Source organism: Electrophorus electricus, chromosome 14 (genome assembly GCF_041902795.1).
Source record: "Electrophorus electricus isolate QZ-2024a chromosome 14, ASM4190279v1, whole genome shotgun sequence".
Classification (NCBI taxonomy): Eukaryota; Metazoa; Chordata; class Actinopteri; order Gymnotiformes; family Gymnotidae; genus Electrophorus; species Electrophorus electricus.
The window spans coordinates 21,072,769-21,082,175 of NC_137510.1; the positions used below are offsets into that span (position 1 = coordinate 21,072,769).

The 9,407-nt window shown below is 40.9% G+C and overlaps 1 protein-coding gene across 1 annotated transcript; it reads right to left on the reverse strand.

Annotated features, from left to right (window-relative positions):
• Nucleotides 1-1,952: 1,952 nt before the first annotated feature.
• Nucleotides 1,953-5,394, reverse strand: LOC113571178 (uncharacterized). Its single transcript, XM_081696601.1, has 10 exons — nt 5,371-5,394; nt 5,189-5,242; nt 4,853-4,885; nt 4,665-4,700; nt 4,463-4,507; nt 4,315-4,365; nt 3,953-3,997; nt 3,807-3,842; nt 3,620-3,697; nt 1,953-3,181 (listed from the first exon to the last, which is right to left on the reverse strand). Exons 2-10 carry the CDS (start codon nt 5,229-5,231, stop codon nt 2,754-2,756), a joined length of 795 nt encoding a protein of 264 aa, XP_081552727.1. The 5' UTR covers nt 5,232-5,242; nt 5,371-5,394; the 3' UTR covers nt 1,953-2,753.
• Between the last annotated feature and the right edge of the window lie 4,013 nt (nt 5,395-9,407).

Below are 9,407 nucleotides of genomic sequence, written 5' to 3' on the forward strand. Positions count from 1 at the left end.
GTAGAGGTAGAAAAGACAGGATGGCTTTAGACGAGTAGAGGTAGAAAAGACAGGATGGCTTTAGACGAGTAGAGGTAGAAAAGACAGGATGGCTTTAGACGAGTAGAGGTAGAAAAGACAGGATGGCTTTAGACGAGTAGAGGTAGAAAAGACAGGATGGCTTTAGACGAGTAAAGGTAGAAAAGACAGGATGGCTTTAGACGAGTAGAGGTAGAAAAGACAGGATGGCTTTAGACGAGTAAAGGTAGAAAAGACAGGATGGCTTTAGACGAGTAGAGGTAGAAAAGACAGGATGGCTTTAGACGAGTAGAGGTAGAAAAGCACCGTTTCCTTTTTCATAGCACTTTTACCAACGAGGGAAATGGACAGTCTGTGGTGGGACGTTTCCAAAAAGCCCCATGAAAACAACAACAGTCAGCGACGTTCATTCTCCTTGAGGAGGAATTCTTCTTTAGTGAGTGCAGCTCTACTCCCTGCATCTGCGTCTTCCTTCGGTCCAGTGTGGTATCGAAGTGACTTGGCTCTTGTGTTCCTGATTTTATATGAGTCTGAGAGCTGAACTAACCCAGAGTGTACAGCCCCACAATACCTCCCTATCTGTCTTTTCGACAGAGATCTCACAGGTGCTTTAGCTGCCAAGATACCATGTTCTGTAGCATGTTCTTAGCCAGTGCAGACAGAAGGCCATCCTGGTCGGACAGCATTTACAGCAGTTCTATCTGTTCCAAATCATGCAGACTCAGGCGAGAGATGGCAAATGGAAGGAGAAATTATGAAGAATTTAAAGTAATATAGATGGTACTGTTAAATAGACTATGTCATTTTGATCTGATTGATATAAAAAGCCCTGAATGTTTTCCTTCAGAGGAGCTAAGGGACTGTATTTTTATTAAAATTGTTTTCATTTGTGAGACTCATTTAAGATTACTCATAGCACAACCCCACTAATAGCTTTACTACTGAGAAATATAACTTCTCTTTAGCTACAACAAACTGTGATAAATCTACACATAGTATAGTTATTCAGGACAGTATAGTACATTTTTGTTTCTTCAGAACATGAATAAATGAACAGTAGACCTTATTATCATGTCTGATGTGTGAAATTACCTGCAACTGTTGCAGGACATCCAAGCTATTCCTAAACATTTGTACAAATAAAGTCAATACAATTTTGAAAGCTATAAAAACTTTTTTGGACCAGACATATGTGCCTATACTGTGTTTCCCATTTGCAAAAAGGAGATTAATTAGGGTTTTTAAGAGTTAAATGATTGCCCCACTGCAATGAATGTAAGCACACGGAGCATCTGCAGAGGATCTCAGTGCTAAAGCTCTCAGTAAGGTTGTGCTATATTGATTATAAATGATGGAGAAATGACCATTTTAATAACATATGGGTTGAAAAATAGCAAAGTAATAATTTAATTATTGTTGAGTAACCTGGTTCCATGGAAAATGCTCTCCACTGTATCATACAGACTATTTTGGCTACGCTGGGGGTTCGCTCAGGAGTCACCTTAATGATACATCATACTGGAGATGCTAAGCATTGCAAGATTTAATGCGTGCAATATGTGCATCAGGTAGACCTCTCTCCAGTACAGTCATATGGTTCTGGCAGATCTTGTTCAGTGGAGATATGACAGAATCAGATAATTTATTTAGAATCACAGCAGGAGACATAATCCAGAATGAGGATAAGAAGTTCAGAACCTGATGCATCGAGGGAGATGTGTTGTGAGCAGCGATTTGAGCTTAGGGCAAATTATTATGTGTTCTCCACAAACTCGGTTATACAGTCAGTGAATGGAAGCTGAAAGCTATTGGGATTTGTGATGACAGTTTACACATTAGTACACTGTGAATCTTTTAACATGGTGAATCCCAAGACCACTACACTGTCATAAATGCACAGGCGTACAGGACAACATTGCTTTTAATTATTTATTTCTTTTTTGTACTTTTACAATGGGTTACTTGTTCTTATAAGTGTCTTAGTCAAAGTGTCATTTTGATTATCACGCTTTTTTTTTATCCTTTCAGTATCGCCCCATTCGTAACCAAGGCCGTGCAACACAGCTGTGACGCTATTTCACAATCGCTACTTGTGAGAATCCGACATAAATCATTTCAGATACACTGACATCTCTGTCATGATTACGAGACAGCAAAAGACTCTCCAAGGCCTGGTAGAGTCGATGATGCTTGCCGCAGTCGAGAGGGTCTACGTAATTTACAGCTCCGGCCGGACGTGGATAGCCAGCTGCACCTAGAAGGACTGCGTGGTGTCGCTCCAGCCTTGGTTGACCCGAAGACAAAATCTGATGACAAATAATTGGCAGCCGAGATAAGTGTTGTCTGACACACGGGCTTGTAGCGAGGTTAGCTAAGCACTCAGACACAGTCCTAAACAGGTCCACAAAGAGACTAAGCTGTCAGCGTTCGATAAATGCACTCAATTATTCTGGCTAAACAACAAGACAGGCAGAATCACAGAAACTAGAGTCTACACATTTTTAAAGTTCAAAATCACAAATCAACATTCTTTTCGTATTTATATCTCAACTTTAAAACCAGGTTATGCAGTGAAAGTGTATTAAATCCTTACAAAGTAAGAGTAGGCATGCTAGCATCCATCATTTCATGGCTGTTATCTTGGTCTAGAAACACTGCTTACTCTCTCTACACTGTGCAGTGAGTTCTCAGACACTTCCTAACATCACACATCTTCCTCGGCTGACTCTCATAGTCTATGATCCCCCTTTCCTCTGTATATCCATATCTGGACCACCTACACTGGTGCTGGCCCTATTTGGATATACCATAGTCCTGGTGGACACCTCTATGTAGTCCAAACCCTGAGCAACAGTCTGGCTGTCATTAAGTGGAACAGAGACACTGGTTTGTTTAACTGCCACTGTGGCACTCTCTCTTTCCACCGTCGTCTCTGTCTTATCTTCTCTGTTTTGCTCTGTAGTCTGGGATTGGTCAGGGTTGTAACTGTCCGTTTTAGCAGCCTCTGTGGGCTGCCTGAGTATGGCCCCAGCCTCCTTTTTGCGAGGGACTCCATCTTCCTCACTTCCTCTGAATGTATCTGCCAGCCTCTTCCTCGTTTGGTGTGTCTCAAAATCCCAAGGTCCGGCCATCTCCTGGCTGCTCCTGTCCTCTGACACTAGATCTTAGAAGAGACAAGCACATTAAAATATAATAATGCAATGACAACCACCCATCTTCAGTATCAAAAATGATGATGGTCCAGTCAACCTAAAGGTGATTTAATGCCATATCCTGCTGCTAGTCTTTATAGCTGCTTAAACTAGATCTTTACACACATCCTATATTACTGATCCATTTTCTGAATTTCACTCTGCATGTACTTCTTTGCAAATCAACAAACAAAATATTTGCATGTATATAAGAAATATCCAACCCTTACATGAAAGGATCTCAGCAAGAGAGCTATCCTAACTCTGATAATGACCATCAAGGTCTTCAGGACTGATATTAAAGTAAGTTATGTTAGTTTAAGACTGGAACTGAGCTTTGTAAACCGGAATACCCCAGGGGCATGAGGATGTCCACAAATGAGCTGTCAATCCATCAAATTCAAACATACCCTGTGTTTTGCTGGGTTGCTTCTCAGTGGCCATGGTGTCACATGTGTCCATGTATGCCTCTTCTGCACTGGTGCTGTCTACACCGGGAGAAAGTCAGAAAATCTTATAGAAAAAGTATCAGGTTTACATTTCTGAGCCAACGTGTGTGGGAGGCCATTGTGGTATATTAATGAGAATGTTCCTTACCGGCAGAATTGTTATCGGGTGACTGACCAAGAGTAGCTGTTGGGTATCATAAAGCAAACAACCAAAACATTTCTTATGGTCCTTCTTTGTTGTGGAAAGTAATTTCATGATGTGCTGAGAGATTTACAGCAAAACTTATGGCATACCAGCTGGTCTGTTCCTTTTCTTTGATCTTCTACGGTCAGAATCATCTGAAAAAAATACATGTTTATTATATGAAATGACACAGATCAGTTTCCTGAGATTATATCTATAAATAAATGATTAAAAGTGTATTTTCTTAGTGTGGGATCCTCAGTAGTTGTAAGGTTTAAAGTGCAAACATTGTCTTATAAGCCAATACATTCTGTCTATTATATCAGCTGGTGCATTTGATCACTTACAAAATGACATTCATTTGTGTCATTAAAGGCATTGATTCATGGTATTGGCATTCACCGGCAGCGAAACTTCCTGAGCCTTTATTAATTCATCGGATATGTACTGAAGCTACAGCAGGCTGGTTTACCTGTATGATCCACCGAGTTGCTGTCCTCTTTAGACATTTCACTAGCAGTATCTGAGAAGGCAGTGATGGGTGATGTGTGAAGCACATTCTCACAGACTCCACGTGTTATATAATACTGTAAATACTGTAACATATCTGCCATGACTACCTGAAAATTCCATTGAACCAGGTTCTGCAGTCATACTGATTATTTCTAAAGAAGACATAATATACAAGACAGCATATAAGCACTATGATTACTTTTACAGTAGTACAATTAAAATAAAATATTTACAAATATGAACAAACTATGCAATATATAAACTATTTACCAATGTGAACAACTAATGCAAATAAGAATTTAAACAAACCATCAGAGTTATCCAAGGTATCTGAGGTTGAACACACTGTAAAAAAGAAGGTACATACATTGTTTTTTAATGTAAACTTCATCAATGGCAGTTAGAAAGGTATTATGTTCAGATTCAGTCTGTGTATTTGACTGATTCTCTGCATGTGCTGTGTGTTCAGTCTTTGCTCCAATGGCCCTGGCACTTACCTGCGGCAGTGTCAGAGTGTGATGGATCTGGAACTAAACGCAAATACAGACATCAGATATTAAAGTGTGTCATCTGTGATCAGACATGCACCCCATGTCAAAATCTAGCAGTTTGACTAAACCATATAAAAGGTTACAATCTCATGTACCAGTGTTTTAATGCAGTATATTGATCAACTTATGCTGTGTAAACTAGTTATGGTTAGTATGTTAGACAGTACTGGTTAGTATGGTTAGTATGGTTAGACAGTACTGTAGCAATGCAACTGTTAAGATGTAGTTTGGTGATAAATGCACATGTTTGGACAGAAAGGCTTCTGAATTAGAGTTACAAACCAGGAATGACTGCTAATTTAGGGCTTTCTGGAGGGGCATTCATATTAAAGTCATCTGGTAAGACAAACGAGTAATTAAGCATACATAAAATAATGAACAAATAAAACAAATTAGCCATGATACTCCAGATTTTTCATGTACATATGGATTCAAATGCATAATTCAAATGAGATGGGACCCACCACTCAAAAAGTTTAAAAAGTCTCCATTTTGACCTAAACAAACAAAGTGAGTATGAGTATGGGATTTCCCAACAATTACAAATTAAAAATACATTTCTGTTCACTTTTTATTTATTGATAAAACGTGTTTCCCCAGGGAACAAAGTAAAACAGAAGGGGAAAGGACCTTTCACCATTCCAAAAAGACATATGCACTGTTAACAGTATTACAGATAAAAGGGCCTTATTAAATTAAGCACAGCTGTGAAATAATGCAGGCGTGAAGTCTGTAACATACAAAAGTGGTTACCTCTCATAGCTGCTGAATGCACAACCTTTATAAATACCAAAAGCGACAGCACAGGCAGGCAACAGCCAGATCTACGCCAGCGGAGAAGGAGAGGCGAGTGATGACACAAGCATAGCTTCCGTCTCGTTAAAAATAAAAAGCACCACATTCTACATTGCAACTGGATTTTTAGCATATCTCAGCAGTGACAGAATGTGAAATACAGCTAAATGTCATATGGCGCACATTTAAGATTATTACAGAGATATAAAATGAATATAAGTATATGACAAAAGTATGTTCCAGTGCCCTAAAGCCAGTGAGAAAAAGGCATTCGGATTACTTACAACCCCATCTTGCACAGTGGTGTCCACAGGCAGGTGGCCTTCAGGACTATTCTGTCCCGAGTGGCTTTTATACCTGTGCAGATCGTTGATGTGTGGACAGGAGTGGAAAGAACAATAGTGTTACATCTGAGCAGCCAAGGTTGCAGGGGGAAATGGGCAGTGATTTACTTGCAAAGAGTTGTGCACAAAAAAAAAAGAAAAGGAGTAGACCAAGGAATTACTGTCATCTGATAAAAGAAAAGAGACTGTGGTAATACTGTGTCCGTGGAGAAGAGACTGTGGTAATTCTGTGTCCGTGGAGAAGAGACTGTGGTAATTCTGTGTCCGTGGAGAAGAGACTGTGGTAATTCTGTGTCCGTGGAGAAGAGACTGTGGTAATTCTGTGTCCGTGGAGAAGAGACTGTGGTAATTCTGTGTCCGTGGAGAAGAGACTGTGGTAATTCTGTGTCCGTGGAGAAGAGACTGTGGTAATTCTGTGTCCGTGGAGAAGAGACTGTGGTAATTCTGCGTCCGTGGAGAAGAGACTGTGGTAATTCTGCGTCCGTGGAGAAGAGACTGTGGTAATTCTGTGTCCGTGGAGAAGAGACTGTGGTAATTCTGTGTCCGTGGAGAAGAGACTGTGGTAATTCTGTGTCCGTGGAGAAGAGACTGTGGTAATTCTGTGTCCGTGGAGAAGAGACTGTGGTAATTCTGCGTCCGTGGAGAAGAGACTGTGGTAATTCTGCGTCCGTGGAGAAGAGACTGTGGTAATTCTGTGTCCGTGGAGAAGAGACTGTGGTAATTCTGTGTCCGTGGAGAAGAGACTGTGGTAATTCTGTGTCCGTGGAGAAGAGACTGTGGTAATTCTGCGTCCGTGGAGAAGAGACTGTGGTAATTCTGCGTCCGTGGAGAAGAGACTGTGGTAATTCTGCGTCCGTGGAGAAGAGACTGTGGTAATTCTGCGTCCGTGGAGAAGAGACTGTGGTAATTCTGCGTCCGTGGAGAAGAGACTGTGGTAATTCTGTGTCCGTGGAGAAGAGACTGTGGTAATTCTGTGTCCGTGGAGAAGAGACTGTGGTAATTCTGTGTCCGTGGAGAAGAGACTGTGGTAATTCTGTGTCCGTGGAGAAGAGACTGTGGTAATTCTGTGTCCGTGGAGAAGAGACTGTGGTAATTCTGTGTCCGTGGAGAAGAGACTGTGGTAATTCTGTGTCCGTGGAGAAGAGACTGTGGTAATTCTGTGTCCGTGGAGAAGAGACTGTGGTAATTCTGTGTCCGTGGAGAAGAGACTGTGGTAATTCTGTGTCCGTGGAGAAGAGACTGTGGTAATTCTGTGTCCGTGGAGAAGAGACTGTGGTAATTCTGTGTCCGTGGAGAAGAGACTGTGGTAATTCTGTGTCCGTGGAGAAGAGACTGTGGTAATTCTGTGTCCGTGGAGAAGAGACTGTGGTAATTCTGTGTCCGTGGAGAAGAGACTGTGGTAATTCTGTGTCCGTGGAGAAGAGACTGTGGTAATTCTGTGTCCGTGGAGAAGAGACTGTGGTAATTCTGTGTCCGTGGAGAAGAGACTGTGGTAATTCTGCGTCCGTGGAGAAGAGACTGTGGTAATTCTGCGTCCGTGGAGAAGAGACTGTGGTAATTCTGCGTCCGTGGAGAAGAGACTGTGGTAATTCTGTGTCCGTGGAGAAGAGACTGTGGTAATTCTGTGTCCGTGGAGAAGAGACTGTGGTAATTCTGTGTCCGTGGAGAAGAGACTGTGGTAATTCTGTGTATGTTAAAAATTATACCATTTTCCTTTTCAATAGCACGTACAACTATTTGCTTTAGTATATACAACCCAGATTATTACCCTGAATGATTAGTCCAAGATTAGACAAAAGGTAACCAGAATGCAATCTAACCCATGTATTAAGGATAATTACATTTAATTAAAACTTTACTTTATCTCTCTGTTTCAATACCAGGTGAAACAATACCTTGGGAAACAGTGGGGTCATTTGATCTTTGAATCCCCCGAACAACCCCAGCCACAAAAGCATGCATTCAGTTGGGTTTAAATGGGATTGCATTAGCTGAAGGGCATAACACATGTAGACTCTCCCCACTGGCTCTTCCTTCCTGTGTGGGCGAATCAGCGAATGAGCAGAATTACCTTTTGTGAAGCAGACCAGCAGACACACTGCACACACATCAAAGAAGCCCACAAATCTGGCCCAAGCAGCTGTGTAGACCTGGAGTCCTTGTTACTATCTTTAGATTGGGAACAGTTGGGCTCATTTATTCTGGTCGGAGCACTGAAGCATGGAACTGTCCCGAGAAACAGAAAGAACTGGAAAGGACACCTTAAAAATATATTGTTACAGGCCACTGATTAATATGTTAAGCACAATGAAAATTTAAATATTTCACTGCTTCAAATGGTCTCTTTAGTGTCCAATATTTCTGAACAGCTATAACATATATGCAATATAAATTAAGCACTCCTTGTCCATCCAATTAATACATTATCAAAAGGTGAGTCATGTTTTGCAGCTCGATTTAATTCTGAGTGTGTTATTTGAAAACTCTGACTACTGTTTATTTACCTTAACCTATTTGAAGGCAATCAAGTATAAAGGTACTAGTCAATTATATATAGAAAAAAATGTATTTGCTTTTTAACTGAGGGTACTCTGTTATCATTTCTGTTAGGTGACCAGATGAATCAGTAATGTTAAGAGCTACACCACCTATTCTTCTCCCACTACGGTCTCTAGGGCTATCAAATAACTGCTGTTATTTACTCTCTCGATAAAAGTAAAGTGATTTAAACAGAGCTTAAAAGTACCCTATACCTGAGCACAAATGAATTACAGACCACTGAATATTACTTCTTGATTTCTTAATGAACAATATAAACAAACTATGGAAAACCGTCAAGTATTTTTGTCCTATACAGTTATGATGCACCCCTCCGTTAGGCCTTTGACTGACATATCAACCACTTATTTGAGTGTTTTGTTGCTTTAGAACATGTCTGAAAATAGCAAACGTTTTTACTCATCTTTTTTTGTTGTTGTTCTACAGAGCTACAGCGAACATAGTCACGAATAAAGGTTGTGCAGGATTTACTGCTGAAAGATAGAAACTGGGCGTCATCACAACCCAGACAGCACCATAACTAGGTCCCAAACCAACCTAGACAACCTTGAGGAGCTCAGTGTATGGTACAGTACCAGGCAAACCTATAAAGCAAGTAGGAATATACGGGAACTCGAACCAGAACCAGGAAAACTCGCACAGCATAATACGAGCCCAAGACTTTGCAGTGCCCAGTATTGTAAATGGTATAGGCCAATTATGAAGGACTTGTTTAGCAAGTGTGATCCGAGTCAGGAGCCAGAGATATACTGAACGGTTCTGCTGAGTGTCCATAGATAGGAGCGCCGGGAAGTCATATTAGT

Bases quoted from the DNA above. Each gene is read 5' to 3' on its own strand.
- LOC113571178 (XM_081696601.1), bottom strand. From the start codon at position 5,231: ATGAATGCCCCTCCAGAAAGCCCTAAATTAGCAGTCATTCCTG. The intron at 4,886-5,188 runs GTTTGTAACTCT...ATTTGCGTTTAG, and splicing joins TAAATTAGCAGTCATTCCTG to TTCCAGATCCATCACACTCT. The intron at 4,366-4,462 runs GTAGTCATGGCA...CTGCCTTCTCAG, and splicing joins TGGTTCAATGGAATTTTCAG to ATACTGCTAGTGAAATGTCT.